General features: G+C 49.2%; 1 protein-coding gene across 1 annotated transcript in view; it reads left to right on the top strand.

Annotated features, from left to right (window-relative positions):
* NWD2 (NACHT and WD repeat domain containing 2) overlaps window positions 1–22228 on the top strand; it is a 339135-nt gene that overhangs the window by 176521 nt on the left and 140386 nt on the right. Inside the window, exon 3 of the mRNA XM_075346953.1 lies at window positions 2731–2847. Within this exon, the coding sequence (XP_075203068.1) occupies window positions 2731–2847 (117 nt within the window). The remainder of the gene's footprint in view (window positions 1–2730; window positions 2848–22228) is intronic.

Here is a 22228-nt window from a genome sequence, read left to right on the forward strand (position 1 = left end):
ATGTAGCGTCGTTTGTGAGATGGATACGTGTGACCGCTACAAAACAACCTATGAGCGATCTCGGCAAATCGTAGCAACGATCTGGGCGAGTCGCATCGCTAACGAGATCGCTAGCGATATCGTTGTGTGTAAAGCGGCCTTAAGTCACAAACAATAAGCAAATACTTATGCAAGAATACAATAAGCAGTAGTAGTGGCCAAACACACCTAAGTATCAGAATCTGACAGAGCAAAAAAAAAAGAAACAGAAAGCAAATAAGGAGTAGAGACCCTATGCGTATCACCACATACAAGGGTGCCTTCCTCAGGGGTAAGGGTCAATATACATCCAGTACTTTTTCTTTGCCAATCAGTGAATTACAATAATAAGAGTAGAGGTCATTCACATTAATGAAAGCCATCTTTCCAATATTCTTGTGGTCCGTTCTACATTGTGGCAACTTAGGAACAAAAAATTATCGTGATTCTCAAACTGTTCAGGCAATTAGAGTATGGAAACCGCTTTTTTTTCACGCTCTAATTGACTATGAATACAAATACTTTGGAGACTCTACATATTCTTCCCAAAATGCTGGATACTATAGTGTAAATGATTACCACTGCATCAGAAACGTGCCGGAACACAATAAAGGGGATCTGTCAACCGGTTTTTGTTAGCCCATCTAAGAGCAGCATAATGCAAGGGCAAAGACCTTGATTCCACTTACTGGGCTTATTGCTGTCATTTTGATAAAATCTTTAAGCTGCTGCAGATGTGCTAATATATGGCTGTAGAGCGATATAGCCCCATCTACACCACTGATTGGCAGCTTTCCATCAGGGATCAGGGATTCTGCCCCTACATCATGCTGCTCTCACTTCAGGAGGCAAAAACTTGGTTGCAGACCCCCTCAAGTCAATGACACCAGTTGGAAACTTTATTGGCCATCATGTGTGCATTTTGTCATTTAAATTATTTTTCTTTTTCTGATCCTATAACAGAAATAGAAAAATAGTGCATATACAGTATGAACCCTACCTATGGGCCTGGAACTAGAGATGAGCAAAAAGATTTGCAGTACAAAATGCTGACCTTTGGTCTGATCCTTTGTTGAACCTGAATTTCACTTCTGTGGCCACATTCTCAGCCCAGCATCTATTTGGCACCTCTGTCACATTTTAGCCAGCGTGCTTGCCACTGCTTGATACTCGATTGAGCATTGTGATGCTCGGGTTCTCGTGGAGATCCGCCTAGTATCATGGGTGCTTGGACGTTTTTTCCATGAAACAACAACCACAATGCACAGGCTTGCTTCATTGCATTATGTGATGAGGCACCCCAGAGAGAGCAATTAGCAGTCTCTGAATTGTTCTCACTGGGGGTTAAAACAATGTTTGCGGATGTAGAGTGTTCAAATAAAACCCCTCTGCCCTCTCTCCCCCGGAAATGCTCTCTTTATGGCTGGCTGTATGTGTGCAAAAAGCCAAACTGCCCAGTCATTGACTTCCATAATACTCGTTACACGAGTTAAGCCCTTTCAGAACATCTGACCTACTCAGTACGACCACACGAGCATTTTAGTGCTGGGTAGAGTTGAGCGAGTACCTAACTATTCGTACTCAATATACTCATAACGAGTACTGTCTAATGCATATTCATTCCAAATAGTGTGTGCAATGCAAGGCAATGGGGAAAAGCTCGCAAAGTAACGAGTAACCCGAATGCTGTACTAGTCATGTGAGTAGCGAATAGTGTGGAATTCGGGTTACTCGTTAAATTGCGAGATTTTCCCCATTGACTTGCATTGCATATTATATTCGGAATGACTATGCGAGTATTAGACAGTACTCGTTATGAGTATAGTGCGTACGAATAGTTAGGTACTCGCTCAACTCTAGTAATGATGTATGATACACTACAATGTCATGACATTGCAGGGTCTATGAAGCAACACAGGGGCCCAAGAGATGCGGGAGCCTCAAAACTTTTTGTCATATTTGTGACCATTAAAATAACCCAGTGACACAGGGTGGTAGGAGAATGTGACTTCCATTATACTCGTTACTTGAGTTGAGCCATTTGAAGTCATCTTACCTGCTCGTCGAGTAACGAGCACCCGAGCATTTTAGTGCTCGCCCTTCACTAGTAATGGCGTATGATGCATAACTATGTCATGAGGTCGCAGGGCCTAGAAAGCAGCACAGGTGTCCAGGAGATACAGGGACCTCAAAACTCATTGATCATCTCTATCTGTGACTACTAAAATAACCCAGTGACACAGGATGATGTGAGAATGTGGCTTCCACAGGTTATTCTCACTCCGCTAAACCATTTACCCATGACACTGTTGCATAGAAAAGAAAGCTATTCCGTAATATATTTTTTTTTTCATTTATCAAAACAATCTCAAAATAATCTCTCTTGACGGTAACAATGGCATCAGAATATGAGACTATTATCATAAAATGTCTCTGTTGTTATTGCTAAGAAACCGATGACGATTAAATCTAAATATAATGCACGATAAGCCAGTATTTCTGTAAATCGTGCGCATCACCCATAACATCATTGTCTGTAATTACAATTCTTAGTCACACAGTATATACAATATAAATTATAGGATATCACACAACCTGGAGCAAGTCAAAAATAAATCCAATACAATGAGCGCAAAGGGACAACAAAATGAAAGATGAATTTACCGTTTCCTCCATCTCTTTGGAATACTAATATTTAACCTTAAATCCTAGGCAATAGACTTGTATTGGGGGATAGCTTCTGAAGAATGGGACAGCCCTGAACTGCAGAGGACTCGTATGAGGTTGTTGGAGGAATGTTTGAAGACGTCTGCTGGACCGTGTTTTGTGGTAAGTAAGCGATGTACATGTTACCTATCCAGTAATATATATTTGTGTTGAAATGAATGTACTCATCCCCATCCCTAATATTAGATGGGACAAGGGCACCGTCTATATTGTTTTATATAAGCAACTATGACAATTGTAAAAGAAATGCATTATATGGACAAAAGTATTTGTCATTGAATTCAGGTTTTGCTGTCAGATTGCACTTACGTGCTTTAAAAAATCATGGCAAAAATGCTGTGGTTTTATCATGCCACATCCGCTGCTAGTGAGCCCAGACTCCATCCCATTGCCACAGGTACATAAAATCCCACCCCTGATAAACCATCCGCTGTCAGTGAGCCCACACTCCATCCCATTGCCACAGGTGCATATAATCCCACCCCTGATAAACCATCCGCTGTCAGTGAGCCCAGACTCCATCCCATTGCCACAGGTGTATAAATTACCACCCCTGATAAACCATCCGCTGTCAGTGAGCCCAGACTCCATCCCATTGCCACAGGGGCATAAAATCCCACCCCCGATAAAGCATCTGCTGTCACTGAGCCCAGACTCCATCCCATTGCCACAGGTGTATAAATTCCCACCCCTGATAAACCATCTGCTGTCAGTGAGCCCAGACTCCATTCCATTGCCACAGGTGCATAAAATACTACCCCTGATAAACTATCCATCAGTGAGCCCAGACTTAATCCCATTGCCACAGGTGCATAAAATCCCACCCCTGATAAACCATCCGCTGTCAGTGAGCCTAAACTCCATCCCATTGCCACAGGTGTATAAATTCCCATCCCTGATAAACCATCTGCTGTCAGTGAGCCCAGACTCCATCCCATTGCCACAGGTGCATGTGATACCAATGTGATATGACTGAAGTTTGAATGTAATTAGATAGGAATCATAATCAAAAGATAGGAGTGATCCCAGATATTATTTGACCTATCAATAATTCAGTATCAAAGAGATGTCCTTTGGAAGGCCAACATGATGACCAAAGAATACATGTATTGAAGCAGTTTTAAGATAATGGGGAAGTCACATTTACAGTTCCACTTACCGGAAACTTGTGGTTGGCTTAAAGACAGGTTTAAGGAAGCTTGCATATGAAATTTACGGCTCATTGCAATATTTCACTAACACTATGGTCAAACTGTGGTCGGCCAGTTGTCAACTGGCAGGATGTGCAGGAAATGTGCAGGAAGCTGCCAGTGCCCACAGCAGCTTGTGGTCAAGTTACATGAACATGACTCAGCTGTCACATGCTGGTGACCATTTAAACCCAACCTACAAAGTTTTCCTATAAAAAATACACCGGACTCGCTTAATGTTAGGGAAACCTTCCAGGACATTGAAGTGTACGTACGCACTGCTCCTGTGATGCAAGATGCCATGTTGATTCCTTATCATTAACTCGAGTTCCCTCCGATGTGAAAGGATTGCTACAACAAACGGTAATGTTGATGCATATTTCTGTTATTGTATAAGTTTCTATGACTATAGTTCTAAATGCCTATGTACCATTAATTATATTCATGTGCTATTAAAATAAATAGTATCTTGCTATAAAGAATATTAGTATTCGTGCCTGATTAGGATATCAGTGAGCGCTTCGTAAGTACGGGCTTTCAGCCCCCTTTTTAGTAGAATTTAGCAAGACAGTGCATAAAATCCCACCCCCGATAAAGCATCTGCTGTCACTGAGCCCAGAATTCTTCCCATTGCCAAGGCACATAAAATACCACCCCTGAAAAACCATCCACTGTCAGTGAGCCCAGACTCCACTCCATTGCCACAGGTGCATAAAATCCCACCCCCGATAAACCATCCACTAGTGAGCCCAGTCTCCATCCCATTGCCACAGGTGCATAAAATACCACCCCTGATAAACCATCAATTAGTGAGCCCAGACTCCATCCCATTGCCACAGGTGCATAAAATACCACCCCTGATAAACCATCCACTAGTGAGCCCAGACTCCATCCCATTGCCACAGGTGCATAAAATCCCACCCCAGTAAACCATCCACTAGTGAGCCCAGTCTCCATCCCATTGCCACAGGTGCATAAAATCCCACCCCGATAAACCATCCACCAGTGAGCCCAGACTCCATCCCATTACCACAGGTGCATAAAATACCACTCCTGATAAACCATCCATCAGTGAGCCCAGACTCCATCCCATTGCCGCAGGTGCATAAAATCCCACCCCCGATAAACCATCCACCAGTGAGCCCAGACTCGATCCCATTGCCACAGGTGCATAAAATCCCACCCCCGATAAACCATCCATCAGTGAGCCCAGTCTCCATCCCATTACCACAGGTGCATAAAATCCCACCCCCGATAAACCATCCATCAGTGAGCCCAGACTCCATCCCATTGCCACAGGTGCATAAAATCCCACCCCGATAAACCATCCGCCTTCACTAACATTTGTGGAAGAATGATACATTCTAAAGAGCTCACTGAATTTGAATGTGGTCCTCTAATAGGATTGCATTATTGTACAAGTCAGTTCATGACATCTGTTCCTTTCTAAATATTCGACCATCATCTGTGAGTGGTATTTTTCAAACCTGTAAGAAACCGCAGAAACTCAGCCATGAAGTGGAAACCATGTAAAGTTAGAGAGCAGGGTCACTGAATGCTAAGGAGCAGGGGCCATAAAAGTCGCTAACCATCTCGTAGTCAGATGGACGACCCTGAATTTGTCAAATACGTGCCTTAGTGCATTATCCTAGGATAGGTCACCAATGTCTGATCCATGAGTGTGAGACTCCTTGCATCTCTGCCAATCACCTGATCCCAATGAGACTACCGGCCGGATCTACTCAGTTGCAGAGCGGCACAGCAGAGATCCATTAACGGAATAATGCCTGCAGCCAGGTACTGCACATCCACCTTTTATGGATTCGAATAGGGGCCAGATATGCAGTACCCTATACCTTATACAGTTGACAAAGCTGTTCAGCTCTGCAGCTGGGCATTTTTGGCCGGTGGCGACACCGAGAACAGCCCCTTTAATACTTCAGCATACCAAGAGATTTTGGACAGTTGTAAACTTCACACTTTGTCAGAACATTTTGGAAGACCTTTTTTTGTTCCAGCATGATTGTGCCCCAGTACACAACACAAGGTCTATAACAGCATGTTTGGCCGCGTTGTTGCAGAAGGAGTTGACTGGCCACACAGAGTCTTGACTTCAATTCAGTCAAACACCTTTGAGATGAACTGGAATAGAGATTGTGTACCTGACTCTCTCAACCAAGATCAGTGTCAGACCCGGTAAATGCTCTTTAGGATGAATGAATGAATGAAAAATTCCCACCGAAACACTCCGAAATCCTGTAAGACGCTTTCCCAGAACAGAGGGCGCTATTTAGCTGCAAAGGAGGAGGGATCAACTTCTTACTAATGGATTTAGATTTGGACATTATAGCTAAAAGGCCCAATACTTTTGTCCACATAGTTTATCTGTATTGGTAGGGGCAAGTGGATGGATTTAGACCTTGAATATTGCTTTTGGTAGAATCCATGTAGAGGTGTATATCATCTGTTTATGGAATGGCTGTAACCTTAGAAGGTTGAAAGGATGAACTCTAATATAATGATTGGCATATAAAGAACCCAAAGCTCAGATTTCACTTTTATACTATGCATAGTAACGGCTAAATATTTAAGATAAGCCAATATGAGTCAGGGACCTTGGTAACATGAGACAACAAAGGGTAAATTATGCTAAACCTGCAGTTCATATGAGGCTATGTAATACTGAGCCATCCAGTGCTTTGCCCTCTAGGGAATATGGATCGTTGCCGATTCAAGCTATTTTGTTACACCTCTGCTTATAATCTGATTTTGTCCATATTAACAGCATAAATGATGCTCCAAAGACAAGTCATTGACTAGGACCCTGACAAACTTGACGGGCATTAGGTGCACATCCAAACTCTATAGAGGGGTCCACAACCTGTGGCTCCGGAACCACATGTTGCTCATGGATTCAAGATCCATGTCTCGTGGCTTGAGAGCAGGTCTCCAGATGGAGACTGTTGTGAGTAGCCCCCAGAAGAGCAGACGTACATGCACATATATTGATAGTGGGGGTAATAGGATGACATTTTAAGCAGGAAATGGAGTGGTGCTGGCAGTTAGAGGGTTGCTTAAAGCTGGATGCGAAACAAAATACCAAATATGGGGGAAAGTGGGAACCCATAGAAGTAAGTATATGGTCCAGGAGAATGGCACAAGGTCTTCGTGTGATATATGTAGGAAAGCTTTGGGTCTCATTATACCGGCACTGGATTTGGCTCATGTCAATCTCTCAGAACTGAATGTGGCTCTCAAGGTAAGAAAGGTTGGGACCACTGCTCTACAGCATCTTTTATTGATTGGCTTCATCCAGTTGTATCAATAATTTAAAGGAATACCAGGAAACAAAAATGAATGATATCAAACACAGTACTCCATGGTATTCTCTTTTTACACCTGAAGATCCAATACTGAGGCTACAGTGATATACAGTATGTGGTCTTTATTGAAAGGTGGCCAGCTAGTGACCACATAAGCAAATCAGTAGCCGTAACACTATTGGTACTGGCGTAGTGTCTCAGTGCCAAGCATTTATGCTAGTAAAATACAGCATGATACTACGCACCCACAGCAGGATGTACCGTAAATGCTGTGCTGCAGCTGTCACCAGCTGCCTCTTGCAAAGGAAGGCCTACCAGAGCGTCTCAACTGCAGGTAAAGGCAAAAGAAGAGGTGAAAAACTGTTCTTATATTTTGTTTTATACAATTTGTTGCAGTTTTCATTCTTTTTTTTCTGCTAAACCAGATAAACACTTTTAAACTAGTTTTCCACTGTGCCACATATAAAGTCACGTAATATAAGTAGGAATTGATGAGCATCCGGAAGAATGTTAAAATTTTTTTATATCATTCTTTGAAATTTCGAGATGTATACACAAAGTGAAACATCTCTAACAAATTTCAATTGCGATCACATTCTTTTTTTACATAAATAACACAACACGTCCATGGGTCATAGCTATTTACACAAGAGATGCTAATGGGTCCTTCCCATGAGGTAAGGACGGGGCAGGAGAGTGATGTTAAATACAGATGAAGACAGACACACTCCACACGCAAAGGATAGGACAATAAGAGATTCAGGAGGAAAACAAGAGCAGGTAGGAAACTACAAAAGACAACTGGGGTAAACTCCACAAGCACACAAAGCAACAAGAACTACCAGCACCAGAGAGTCAAGGACACCATACCACACCAGACCAACTGAGTTAAACAATAGCTGGCATAAGTGGATGGACACAGCTTGTACATATTTTTGGGGAGCAGATGTGATAGATTCCCTCACAACAGGTGATCAAAGCAAAGCAAACAAGCAGACTAGCAGAGATTAAAGGGTGCTTTACATGCTGCAACATCGCTAGCATTTGCTAGCGATGTCGCGAGCGCTAGCACCCGCCCCCGTCGTTCGTGCAACATTTGGTGATCGCTGCCGTAGCGAACATTATCACTACGGCAGCGTCACACGCACATACCTGTTCAGCGACGTCGCTGTGACCGCCGAACAATCCCTCCTTCAAGGGGGAGGCGCATTCGGCGTCATAGTGACGTCACTGCGACGTCACTAAGCGGCCGGCCAATAGAAGCGGAGGGGCGGAGATGAGCGGGACATAACATCCCGCCCACCCTCCCCTTTCGCATTGCCGGTGGACGCAGGTAAGGAGATGTTCGTCACTCCTGCGGTGTCACACACAGAGATGTGTGCTGCCACAGGAACGACGAACAACATCGTATCTGCAGCTGGAGCGACATTATGGAAATGAACGACGTGACACAGATCAGCGATTTTTTACGCTTTTGCGCTCGTTCATTGTCGCACCTAGGATTTACACGCTGCGATGTCGCTACCGGCCCCGGATATGTGTCACTAACGACGTGACCCCGACGATATATCGGTAGCGATGTCGCAACGTGTAAAGCCCGCCTAACTCTTGCTAGCCTGTCTATGAATCAGCACACAGCTGGTCGATGCCCCAGCCTGCTGCCTGCGGTCCACCCAGACACCAGAGAATCTCTCAGGTGGCGTGTCAGAATCTGCAATCTGAACAGGACCTGACGCCGCCATGACAGTTGGCGAAGTTTGTGAAAATCTCCGTATGACAGCTAGTAAATTTAAAATATGTCTTGAAGTTGCCGCACTGGGATAATATTAAGGGAACATAGCCAGGGCCTGCAGACCCTACCACTAATAACTTTCAATTACAGGCTACCAAATTATTGATGGTGAAAAAGGTGATTCACTGCCCCCCTATCATGTTTCACCTATAAATCAATTTGTCAGGGGTACTGCCCAGGTGCTTGACAATGCCCATCTGTTAGCAAAACATGTCGAGGGCAGTAGTTATTCAGATTTTTAACCAATAATGATTAGGCATCCTAACATCGACAGAGGATAGTGGTGGGAACTGCAGACCAAGGTTGTGTTCACTCATTATTACTCCAGTAAACATTGAGGGATTTTTATATGGCTGACTAGTCTTTGGATTTTAAATTGCACTCTAGTGATGTGGATTTTAATATACCTGTGATTGCAGTTCAGCTCTATTGCAGTGATCGGGGCTAAGTTGCAATACCCCACACCACCGTATGAGGCACTGACTTAATACAAAAGCAGTTACGCTTCAGTAAGGCTGCTTTCACACATCCGTTTTTTGCTGAGCGGCACAATACGGCGCTTTGCAGAAAAAACGCAACCGTTTTTTTTTTTGCCGCCGGCTGCGTTTTTTCCGCATAGACTTGCATTAGCGCCGTATTGTGCCGCATGGCCTTGCGTTGCGTCCGTTTTTTGCCGGATGTGGCATATTTAGCCCATGCGGCGGCCGGATGGAACGTTGCCTGGCACGTTTTTTTGTGCGGCGAAAAAAAACGCATCACGCCGGATCCAGCACGATGCGGTACAATTTACAATGCAAGCCTATGGATGCCGAATGCGGCGTCCTGCGGCAAAAAATGCATCCGGCCGCCGGATGCAGTTTTTTGCACTGCGCATGCTCAATATCAAGCCGCATCCATCAAAAAACAGACGGGCCGCATGGAAAAACGTATGCAACGGATCCGTTCCTTTCTCGCCTTTTCATTGGGGGACACAGACAGTGGGTATTATGGTGTCTCCAGGGGAGGCGTGACACTAGATTGAAAAAGTGTTCGCTCCTTCCCCCACAGCATATACCCCAGCTAGGCAGGAAACTAGCAGTTTTTTCTAGTGTCAGCAGGGAGGCTGACATGTCTGGCCTTGCCCTACCAGGTGCCTCAGGCCAGCTTATTTTGTTTATTTTTTATTTTGTTTTTTCTTATTCATTCTATTTTTGATTATGGGGCAATACCGGGGTGCTGTCACGCTCCCCGGGTCCTTGGCTTCCCTCCCCGGGTCCTCTGCTCCGCTCCCTGGGTCCTCAGCCCCGCTCCCCGGCTCACCTGCCACGCTCCCCGCTCTCCAGCCTCCGGTCCCCGTCCTTCCCAGGCTCCCTGGTCCCCGATCGCGGCGCCCGACGGCTTCCCAGGCCCTGGCCGGCTCCCCTGCGTCCTCTTCTCAGCTTCCTTCCCTGGCTTCTGGCACCCGGGCTGCGCGCATGCGCATTAGGGCGCGCGCGCGGTCACTGACCCTTTCTTAAAGGGCCAGCGTCCATTAACAGGTAATGAGGCTAATCAGGTACAGGGTATAAAGGGGTGTATTGTCCAAGGGGGCGGGGCCTGATCTTCGTGTTCCCTAAGCTAGGAGTCAGGTCTCCTGGTGTTTCAGTGCATGTACTCACCTATCTCTCTTTGTAGAGCCGTGCTTGCCTCGCCATCCAGTCTGCCGTATCCTGAACCCCGAACGCTGTCCTTCTGCCATCCTGACAGTCCGCACCATCTCGGATCCCTGCGGTGACCCGTCATCTTGCTCCCAAGGTTCCGGACCCCGCCTGACATCATCTCGGCTTCCGAACCTGAGCTGCGTCACCCGGACTACCACCCATAACTCCGTGGTCCCAGGGACTTCTCCGCTATTCCCGTGTGCAAGGACTGTTCTGCTGTTTCTAGTGTTCCAGCTGCCGGACTCTTTCCTACCATCTAGGAGTTCGGTCCAGTGGATCCACCTCCTGGGCCTGCCCGTACACCTGGCCGTGACAGTAAGATCAGGCCATGGATCCCGCTGCAGCACTAGCGGCCTTGCAAGAGGAACTCCAACGCCAGAGTGAAGTCCAGACCCGCATGCTGAACTTCATGACTTCCGTGGACACCCGCCTGACCATGCTACAAGCGGCAGTCACGTCTACAACATCCCAAGCCGCCACTAGTCAAGCCACGTCCCCCGCTCCCGTGGCCGCTTCTTCGGATGCTTCCAGACTGCGTTTGGCCTCACCACCCCGGTACGCCGGAGATCCCAAGACTTGCAGGGGGTTTATAAACCAATGCTCCCTCCACTTCACGCAGCTGCCACATCTGTTTGCCTCCGACCAAGCCAAGGTCGCCTTCATCATGTCTCACCTGGAGGGCGAGGCACTGGCGTGGATGAACCCGTTGTGGGAGAAGGAGGACCCTATGACCAAGGATCTTCAAGAGTTCCTGCAGGCCTTCCGCAGCACCTTTGACGAGCCGGGACGCGCCTCTGCGTCTGCTTCATCCCTCCTCCGCTTACGTCAAGGAACACTGACGGTGGGCCAATACGCCATCCGTTTCCGCACGTTGGCTTCTGAACTCGGGTGGAATAATGAGGCCCTAACAGCCGCCTTCTGGGAAGGACTCTCGAGTCGCATCAAAGATGAGTTGGCGGGTCGTGACGTGCCCTCCACCCTAGATGCCCTGATTGCCCTAGCAACTCGAGTGGACATTCGTTTTCAGGAGCGCTCCAAAGAGCTGTCTCGGGAGAGACGTCCGGTACGACACTCCCCTCCTCCACAGAAGCCCTCCGTATCGCAGTCATCAACAGCTGGGATTCCCGTCCACGAGCCCATGCAGATCGACCGAGTACGGCAATCTGAACAACGTCGAGCAGAGCGGCTCGCCAAGGGCCTCTGCTTTTACTGCGGAGAGGACACTCACCTCCTACGCTCCTGTCCGGAAAGGCCGGGAAACTCCAAAGCCTAGGGTTGGTAGGAGAGGCCACCCTAGGTGCTGGGACTCTCTCAGACCCGGTTATGTGGACTGTGCAAGTGTCAACGGGAGAGACGCGCTTCACGGCTGAGGCATACCTCGACTCTGGAGCAGCAGGCAATTTCATCCAGCAGGCCACGGTGGACAAGTACCAGCTGCCTGTTACTCTACTCGAGAAGCCCCTAGTGATTGCCTCTGTGGATGGGAGACCCCTCTCTGATACCATCTCCTGGGTCACCAGACCGGTCGAACTGCGTATCGGTGCCCTGCACACCGAGAACATCACTCTCTACGTCCTTCCACACATGTCCCACCAGATCCTGCTGGGACTTCCCTGGTTGCGGACACACGAACCATCAGTCAGCTGGGGTACTGGCGAAATCACCCGATGGGGTTCTGCTTGTCATGAGAAGTGTCTGAAGTCCATACAACCTATCCGACGACCTCCGGTTCCAGAGAACCTACCGGAACTGCCCTCGGCCTATTGGTCCTTCGCAGACGTTTTTGACAAGAAGGAGTCTGAGGTACTTCCGCCACACCGTCCCTACGATTGTGCCATCGACCTGCTCCCAGGAACAACACCACCTCGAGGACGGATATATCCGTTGTCTCCGGCCGAAACCAGGGCCATGTCTACCTACATCACAGAGAGCCTGGCAAAAGGATTCATCCGGAGATCCTCCTCTCCTGCGGGAGCAGGCTTCTTCTTCGTGAAGAAGAAAGAGGGTGACCTACGCCCATGCATCGACTACCGGGGTCTAAATCAGATCACCGTCAAAAACAAGTACCCTCTGCCGCTCATCCCCGAATTGTTCGACCGGCTCAGAGGAGCCCGTGTGTTCACCAAGCTGGATCTTCGGGGTGCCTACAACCTAGTTCGTATCCGCTCTGGGGACGAATGGAAGACCGCGTTTAATACTCGCGATGGGCACTATGAATACTGCGTGATGCCCTTCGGCCTGTGTAACGCACCAGCAGTCTTCCAAGAATTGGTGAACGACATATTCCGGGACCTCCTCTACGTCTGTGTCGTAGTTTATCTGGATGACATCCTTATCTTCTCTCCGGACCTACAGACCCATAGAGAGAACGTACAGCTGGTTCTGCAAAGACTGAGGGAGAATCGTCTTTACGCCAAATATGAGAAGTGCGTCTTTGAGCAGTCTTCTCTCCCTTTCCTGGGATACATCATCTCGGGCACTGGACTGCAGATGGATCCAAAGAAGGTCTCCTCCATACTCAACTGGCTTCCTCCTTCTGGACTGAAGGCAATCCAACGGTTCCTGGGATTCGCCAACTACTACCGCCAGTTTATCCCTCACTTCTCTGCCCTGACTGCTCCTCTCTCCGCTTTGACCAAAAAGGAGGCTAATCCAAAGGACTGGTCACCTGCGGCCGACACCGCGTTTTGCTCCCTGAAGCGAGCATTTGCCTCCGCTCCTGTACTCCACCGTCCGGAGTTAAACCGCCAGTTCACCTTGGAAGTGGATGCCTCCTCCTCGGGGGCTGGAGCAGTGCTCATGCAGAAATCCTCCTCCGGCAAGATGGTGACTTGCGGTTTCTTCTCCAAGAGCTTCTCAGCGCCGGAACGTAATTACACCATCGGTGACCGAGAACTATTGGCGGTCAAACTGGCTCTGGAGGAGTGGCGCTACCTCCTGGAAGGAGCAGTGTACCCCGTGATTATCTACACGGACCACAAGAACCTGGAATACCTGCGGTCCGCTCAGCGACTGAACCCACGGCAAGCCAGGTGGTCCTTATTCTTTGCCAGGTTTGACTTCCAGCTCCATTTCAGACCCGCGGACAAGAATGTACGCGCTGATGCCTTGTCTAGGTCTTTCGTGCCCATGGAGCAGGAGGAAGAGACTACCCAACCTATCATCCCTCCTAGCAAGATTATTCCGGTGGCCCCTGTCACTCTGGCCCAGATACCGCCCGGGAAGACCTATGTCTCTGAGACTGACAGGCAAAAAGTGTTACACTGGGGTCATGCCTCCAAAACAGCCGGTCATGCAGGCCAGAAGAGAACATGGGGTGCGATTGTACGCCATTACTGGTGGCCATCCCTTCGCACGGACGTCGCTGCTTATGTCTCTGCCTGCTCCTCTTGTGCCAGGAACAAGACGCCCAAACACCTGCCCTATGGCCGTCTTCTGCCTCTGCCTATACCCTCAGTTCCGTGGCAACACATAGCGATGGATTTTATTACGGACTTGCCATTATCCTCCGGACACACAGTCATATGGGTCGTGGTGGACCGGTTCTCCAAAATGGCTCACTTCGTCCCTATGGCCGGACTGCCCTCTGCTCAGGAACTCGCGGAAGCCTATATACATCACATCTTCCGCTTGCATGGCTTTCCATCCCACATCGTGTCCGACAGAGGAACTCAGTTCACCTCCCGCTTCTGGAGGGCGCTCTGCAAGCATCTGGGAGTGACTCTGGACTTTTCTTCTGCTTACCATCCTCAGTCTAATGGCCAAGTGGAGAGGGTCAATCAAATCTTGACATCCTTCTTACGTCACTATGTCAACGCCCATCACGACGACTGGTCCACGCTTCTGCCTTGGGCTGAATTCTCACATAACCACCATATCAGTGAGTCGTCCTCCAAATCTCCCTTCCATGTCGTTTACGGACTTCAGCCCTCCGTTCCATTGCCTATATCCCCTTCTTCGGATGTCCCTGCGGCTGATACTGTAGCCCGTGACTTCGCTACCATTTGGGACTCTGTCAAGGCGTCCCTTGGACGCGCTTCCCAGCGGATGAAGAAACACGCTGACAAGAGGCGTCTGGACCCTCCGTGTTTCTCTCCTGGTGACCTGGTCTGGCTTGCTTCCCAGTACATCCGATTGAAGATACCTTCCTACAAGCTGGGTCCTCGCTACATCGGGCCGTTTAAGGTCCTCAGCAAGATCAATGAGGTCTCCTACAAGCTACAGCTCCCGGCCACGATGAGGATTCCCAACTCTTTCCACGTCTCCCTGCTCAAGCCGGTCGTCCTTGGTCCCTTCTCCGCTGCTGCCTGTCCGGCTCCTCCACCTATTGCCGATGACGACATCTATGCGGTAAGGGATATCGTGGCCATGAAGACCGTTCGAGGTCGTCAGTTCTTCCTGGTGGACTGGGAGGGGTATGGTCCTGAGGATAGGTCCTGGGAGCCCAGGGAGAACGTGGGCACTCCTCTGATCCGTGCCTTCATGTCCCGGTTGCGGGGAGGGGGGCGTGGGGGGGGGTACTGTCACGCTCCCCGGGTCCTTGGCTTCCCTCCCCGGGTCCTCTGCTCCGCTCCCTGGGTCCTCAGCCCCGCTCCCCGGCTCACCTGCCACGCTCCCCGCTCTCCAGCCTCCGGTCCCCGTCCTTCCCAGGCTCCCTGGTCCCCGATCGCGGCGCCCGACGGCTTCCCAGGCCCTGGCCGGCTCCCCTGCGTCCTCTTCTCAGCCTCCTTCCCTGGCTTCTGGCACCCGGGCTGCGCGCATGCGCATTAGGGCGCGCGCGCGGTCACTGACCCTTTCTTAAAGGGCCAGCGTCCATTAACAGGTAATGAGGCTAATCAGGTACAGGGTATAAAGGGGTGTATTGTCCAAGGGGGCGGGGCCTGATCTTCGTGTTCCCTAAGCTAGGAGTCAGGTCTCCTGGTGTTTCAGTGCATGTACTCACCTATCTCTCTTTGTAGAGCCGTGCTTGCCTCGCCATCCAGTCTGCCGTATCCTGAACCCCGAACGCTGTCCTTCTGCCATCCTGACAGTCCGCACCATCTCGGATCCCTGCGGTGACCCGTCATCTTGCTCCCAAGGTTCCGGACCCCGCCTGACATCATCTCGGCTTCCGAACCTGAGCTGCGTCACCCGGACTACCACCCATAACTCCGTGGTCCCAGGGACTTCTCCGCTATTCCCGTGTGCAAGGACTGTTCTGCTGTTTCTAGTGTTCCAGCTGCCGGACTCTTTCCTACCATCTAGGAGTTCGGTCCAGTGGATCCACCTCCTGGGCCTGCCCGTACACCTGGCTGTGACAGGTGCCTTCCCACCCTCGTTCCCTCCGCGTACGGGCAGAGGAAACCTGGCGTGCACAAGCCGTCAGTCTTCCCTCGCTTCCAAGTGGTCGGGTCTGCGTACCCCTCCAGGCTCCCTGGAAGCACCTCACACAAAGGTAGCTCCAGAGGCCTTGAGCCGAAGATGCGTCCCTGAGATCCCCGCATCCATCACCGATGCGTCTTCAGACGGAGCCAGGAGCAGGTAGGGAGACGACGAGTCATCTATCCCCTGCATCCAAACCGCCGCCTGGAAAGGCGCTGGTGGGCCGATGCAGGCCGTGATCTCGGGGAGCATCATTAATTTAGCCCCCGGCTTCGGCCTGCATTCTAGCAACGCCCCCTCTCACTGCTCTGGAAGCCGCTCTCTCACTCAGGAGCAGCTCATTTCCGATTGGCCGTCATGCTTAGTCCCAGCCCTGAGACCTATCAGTCTCCGGGGGCCGTCTCTCTCCTCCAGGCTGCCAGGAACACTGGGCGCCATTTTCCACGTGGGGAGCAGACTCGGGTGAGATCGCCTCCTTGGCTCTGCACTTCTGCAGCACTATATACTGCTCTGCTCAGCGGTATATCGCTGTCTCTCTAGCGGTGTGCGCCTGCTGGCTAGCGGTGTATATCAGCTACTAGCGGTATATACTGGCTCTGCCTGCAGGTATATGCCGACTGTTTGACAGTATATGCCATTTTGCTATCGGTATATACCGGCTGTGCATAGCAGTCACTTCATAATACTGCTAGTGGCTCCTCACTCATACTAACAGCGGCATATCCCTATATAGGGCTGTAGGACTCTGTTGCTGACATGCGTAACCGCAAGGGTGATAAAGCTTCCCAGGCGTCCTCTACGGACCTGTACTATGCCTGTACCACCTGTGGATGCTCGTTTTCTAATGGCCAGAGCTATCCACTATGCCGGGGCTGTGATGCCCCTACTACCGTGTCACAACAGACCCAGTTGCCGGACCAGGAGGCCGCGAAGGTTTTGGATTCTGCCCCGGCCACCGGCCAGGCAGCAACCCCGTCTGATGACGTTCTTCCTGCATGGGCTCTTCTAATGTCTAAAAGGATAGATGACCTTGTCACTCAGATATCCCAAACCTCAGGCAGCCTTCCCCCGGCTCAGCTCCCTCAGAGGAGCCCGTCTGGTCCTTCTTCCCCAGAACGTAAAAAGGCTGCTTCCAAGAGGCGCCATTGCAACCTCTCCGCCTCTTCCGACTCGTTCGATGGTCAGTCTGACCCGGGCTCTGTGACTTTTAGTAGTCACGATTCCCAAGACTCTGACTCTGATTCAGATGTCCCTTCCGAGTCTAGGCATATAGAAGACACACTAATTTCGGCTGTCAATCACTCTTTGTTGATTTCTGATCAGCCTGCGGACCCGACTCTCAGTCGGCAATCAAGCGGGCCAAGAAGCCTCCTAAGTCCTTTGCCCAGGATCCGGTTTTTCGTCAAATCGTGTCTAAATGGTTGGATCACCCTGATAGAAGGTTTAATAAAAAACCTTTCACTTCATTCGCTTATCCTTTTCCATCTGAAATGCTTAAGACCTGGTCAGTACCCCCCGTTGTGGACCCGCCAGTATCCAGGCTGGCTAGACACACGGTTATGTCCGTTTCAGACAGCGCGTCTCTCAAGGACTCGTCCGACCGCGCAGTTGATGCGTCAGTCAAGTCTATTTTCCAGGCTTCAGGCTCCTCTCTTCGCCCCCTGTTTGCTATGGGTGTGTGGAGTAAGAACCTACGCAGGATGCTTCGCTCTTGTAATATTCCTCCGGAGGCTTTTGAGATCCTTGATTTGATCTCCCTAGCCTCTAATTATTTTCTTCACGGCTCCCTAGATGCAGCTAGTTTGTCAGCCCTAACGGCAGCCAGTGCTGTTTTTGCCCGCAGAGTCCTGTGGCTAAAGATATGGAACGCGGACAGTGCCTCCAAGAAATCCCTGTCCACACTCCCCTTCCATGGTCTTCGCCTGTTTGGAGAATCCTTGGACAAACTCGTATCTGAGACGACGGGTGGTAAAAGTACCATTTTACCACAAAAGCGACCTGTATCCAGGAATTTTAAAAAATCTTCTTGGCGCAGGCAATCCTTTCGGCCCGTCTCACAAAAACCTTCAGTACAAGGATCGTCCCAACGCTCAGATCGAGGATCCGGCCCTTCTTGGCTCTTCTTGGCGTTCCCACTCCAAACAACCTAAACCTAAGGGACCTCGCCCTGCACAGGCCCCCTCAGCATGACGCCAGGTATCCCTCAGATCCGACTCCTGTTGGAGGGCGGCTTCTGCTTTTTTGGGATATCTGGCTAGACCACACTCAAGATGCTTGGGTTGGAGAAATCGTCACCTCAGGTTACAAGATCGATTACCATTCCCTGCCGGCCAGCAGGTTTCTGCGTTCTCATCTCCCAAAGTCCGAAATGCAAAGCCAGGCCTTATTTCAGGCCATAGCCTCGTTACAAAAAGCAAACGTTATCATTCCAGTGCCCCTGGAACAGCGCGGCAAAGGTTTCTATTCAAACCTTTTTGTCGTTCCCAAAAAAGATGGCTCTGTCCGCCCTATCATTGATCTCAAAAGACTGAACAGATCCGTATGCATTCGGACCTTCCGAATGGAGTCATTGAGACAGTACTAGCCGCCATGGAACCGGAAGAATTCCTAGCCTCCATAGATGTTCAGGATGCTTATTTACACATTCCCATATGTGTATCCCATCAACGGTTCCTTCGTTTTCGTTTTACCGTAGGACACCGTCATTACCAATTCAGGGCCCTCCCCTTTGGACTGGACACTGCGACTCGGGTCTTCACAAAGGTCATGGCGGCCGTCATGTCCATTTTGCACCCCAGAGGCGTTCTGGTCATTCCCTATTTGGACGACCTACTTGTCAAGGGGAGCTCTCCTCAAGTTTGCTCAGAAAGCGTGCAGATATGCTTAGACACGCTGTCAAGGCTAGGGTGGCTTATCAACTTCAACAAGTCATGCCTCATTCCTCGTCAGCGCATCACCTTTTTAGGTATGCTGATAGACACGGCTCAGTCCCGGGTTTTTCTTCCAGAAGACAAGAGGTCTTCCCTCATCCGGGCCGCCCAATCCCTCCGCTCCCGTCGTCACACATCCCTTCGGAATGGGATGAGAGTGTTAGGCAAGATGGTGGCAGTCATGGAAGCCGTGTCCTTTGCCCAATTCCATCTGCGCTCTCTACAACTGGATCTTTTATCCTTCTGGGACAAGAATCCAGCTTCTCTACACAGGTCAGTCCGCTTATCTCGGACTGCGCTCCACTCCCTCGTCTGGTGGACTCAAGTCTCATCCCTATCTCAAGGGAAGTCCTTCCGTCCTGTCCACTGGCAAGTAGTCACGACAGATGCCAGGGAGTGGTGTTTCTCCACCACACTGTTCATGGACGCTGGTCTCCCTCCGAACGCTCCCTTCACATCATCGTTCTAGAGATCAGAGCCATATTTTTGGCCCTTCAGAACTTTCAGCCCTTGCTATTGGGTCTCCCTGTTCGGATCCAGTCAGACAATGCCACGGCTGTGGCTTACATCAACCATCAGGGAGGAACTCGCAGCAGGGCAGCGATGAAAGACGTATCCAGGATTCTTCTTTGGGCAGAGATGCACATTCCCATTATTTCAGCTGTCCATATTCCGGGAGTAGACAACTGGGCCGCAGACTTTCTCAGCAGACAGGGTCTAGCGGCAGGGGAATGGTCCCTCCACGATGAAGTGTTCCATCAGATCACTCTTCGTTGGGGACTCCCAGATGTGGACCTCATGACGTCTCGGATGAACGCCAAGGTACATCCCTTCATATCCCGGTCGAGAGACCTGCTAGCGCTCGGCTCCGATGCTCTAGTCTTCCCGTGGTCGCAGTTTCGCTTGCCCTACATCTTCCCTCCATTTCCTCTCATTCCGAGAGTAACCAAGAAAATCAAAGCGGAGGGAATTCCCGTGATCCTCGTGGCCCCGGACTGGCCCAGGAGAGCCTGGTACCCAGAGCTTCTCCAACTTCTCAGCGACTTTCCCTGGCATCTCCCGACCAAAAGGTACTCCCTGTACCTTTTGCAGACTATCAGTCGGTCCCTGAAGTTTTTTCTGGAGACAATTGGCTTCTTTGCTGCCCTCCTTGAAACCAAGCCTTGCTCAAGCAGTCTCCGCCTCACAGTGCGTGCAGAAGCACTCACACCAGCCTGCTGTCATTGCTGAGCTAGCTCGGCACTGCTGGTAGTCCAATCCCGCAGCTGAAACAGTTTTAAGATACGGTCCTTGCGTTTGCTGGTCCTTCTTGGGCGCCCTGGAGCCTTTTTGGCAACAATGGAAGCTCTCTCCTTGAAGTTCTTGATGATGCGATAGATTGTTGACTGAGGTGCAATCTTTGTAGCTGCGATAATCTTCCCTGTTAGGCCATTTTTGTGCAGAGCAGTGATGGCTGCATGTGTTTCTTTAGTGATAACCATGGTTAACTGAAGAGAAACAATGATACCAAGCACCAGCCTCCTTTTAAAGTGTCCAGTGGTGTCATTCGTACTTAATCATGACTGATTGATCGCCAGCCCTGTCCTCATCAACAGCCACACCTGTGTTATTGAAACAATCACTAAAACAACGTTAGCTGCTCCTTTTAAGGCAGGAATGCAATGATGTTGAAATTTGTTTTGGGGGTTGAAGTTCATTTTCTTAGCCAATATTGACTTTGCAAGTAATTGCTGTTAAGCTGATCACTCTTTATGACATTCTGGAGTATATGCAAATTGCCATTAGAAAAACGTAAGCAGTAGACTTTGTAAAAATTAATATTTGTAGCATTCTCAAAACTTTTGGCCATGACTGTAGTGTTTTTGCAGAATATTGGTTAAGGAAAGCACATTGAGATTATGTGTCATCTGCCATTTTTAGCAACTCTCTGAATAAGCGTCATCTTGTAATTTTGAGGGCACTATGGGCCATGCTTACAATGGATTGTACCCATTTTCCACCAATCTAGAAGACTGTTTAAGGGCTGAAAGCCTGCAGTTCAGTTTCAAATCTAGGTAAGTAGTAATGGTGCATCACCACTTGTGGTCACATAGGCCAAGGCTACGTAGTGAGAAGTGGCATAAAATAAAGATCACAGTGGCACACTGTAATATGGTGTGCAATGATTGTTAACATAGGTGGCATTGAGACTTGTGGCCTAATGTGGCCATGAGGTGACAGATGCAAACCGATGTTTTTGGTTGCTGTTATGTCACCATAATCTCTATGTAGCTCTATGATATTGGTTATTAGGGCATTTTGACCTGTGATATTAGCTTCCTGCCGGCATGGAGGGAAGTGATAGACTTGGCCTACATGGCAACCTGCAAAGCACGACAGTAATTCTCTGAAAAGTCGCGTGACAAAAACATTTGTGCGGCTTGCTGTCACGCGACTATTTTAGTACTCCCATTTTGCCGTTTACAAAACAGCCAAGTCGTCGACAAGTCACATTTTGCTTGAATTGAAGTCTATAGTAAGTGTGTTACCTACGACTTGCGACCAGTGCCAAAAAATCCAACATGGTGGGAAACATTGGCCACTCGGTGTTGCAGTTGAAGGAGGTCGCAGTTTGCAATGTGACACCATACTCATGACATCCAGTGTGACAAGTTGTCTCTGTGATTTCACTGTCATGAGACTTGTCATCGTGAAGTCCTAGCCACAATGTTTTCTGATGGGTCGCATTTCCACAGAAATCTTTCTGATATTTTTGAAGTAACCGGTTTTGTTATAGTGGAAAATCCATGTCTCCTTTGTTTCTGTGAAGCTTTCTTACAGTATTTTGAGAATATCACACAGCCTGTAACAGAGCCGAGCGATTCTAGCAGGTGATTCCTTGTGGGACGCGACAAATTGGCCCAGAAGAATTCCACAGAGTGTGTGAGCAGCTGCGCTATATCTGTACCCTGAACACTATCGCACAGTCTATTAAAAGACAGCTTCAAAACACGTCTGAGAAAGTTATTTAATGAGAATCTGTCATAGAGAAATGAGGACATCAATAAGGAGCCCTGGTAACAGAGGTTGGCTTCCTGATTTGGAGGTCTGTGAAGAAAATTAAGGGCCTCATTTATCGAAAGTCTAAAAAAAAAATCTTTGTTGTCCATAGCAACCTATTACAACTGAGCTTTCATTTTATTGTAGCAGTTTAAGCAATGAAAGCAGT

Source organism: Anomaloglossus baeobatrachus, chromosome 1, assembly GCF_048569485.1.
Source record: "Anomaloglossus baeobatrachus isolate aAnoBae1 chromosome 1, aAnoBae1.hap1, whole genome shotgun sequence".
NCBI classification, from domain to species: domain Eukaryota; kingdom Metazoa; phylum Chordata; class Amphibia; order Anura; family Aromobatidae; genus Anomaloglossus; species Anomaloglossus baeobatrachus.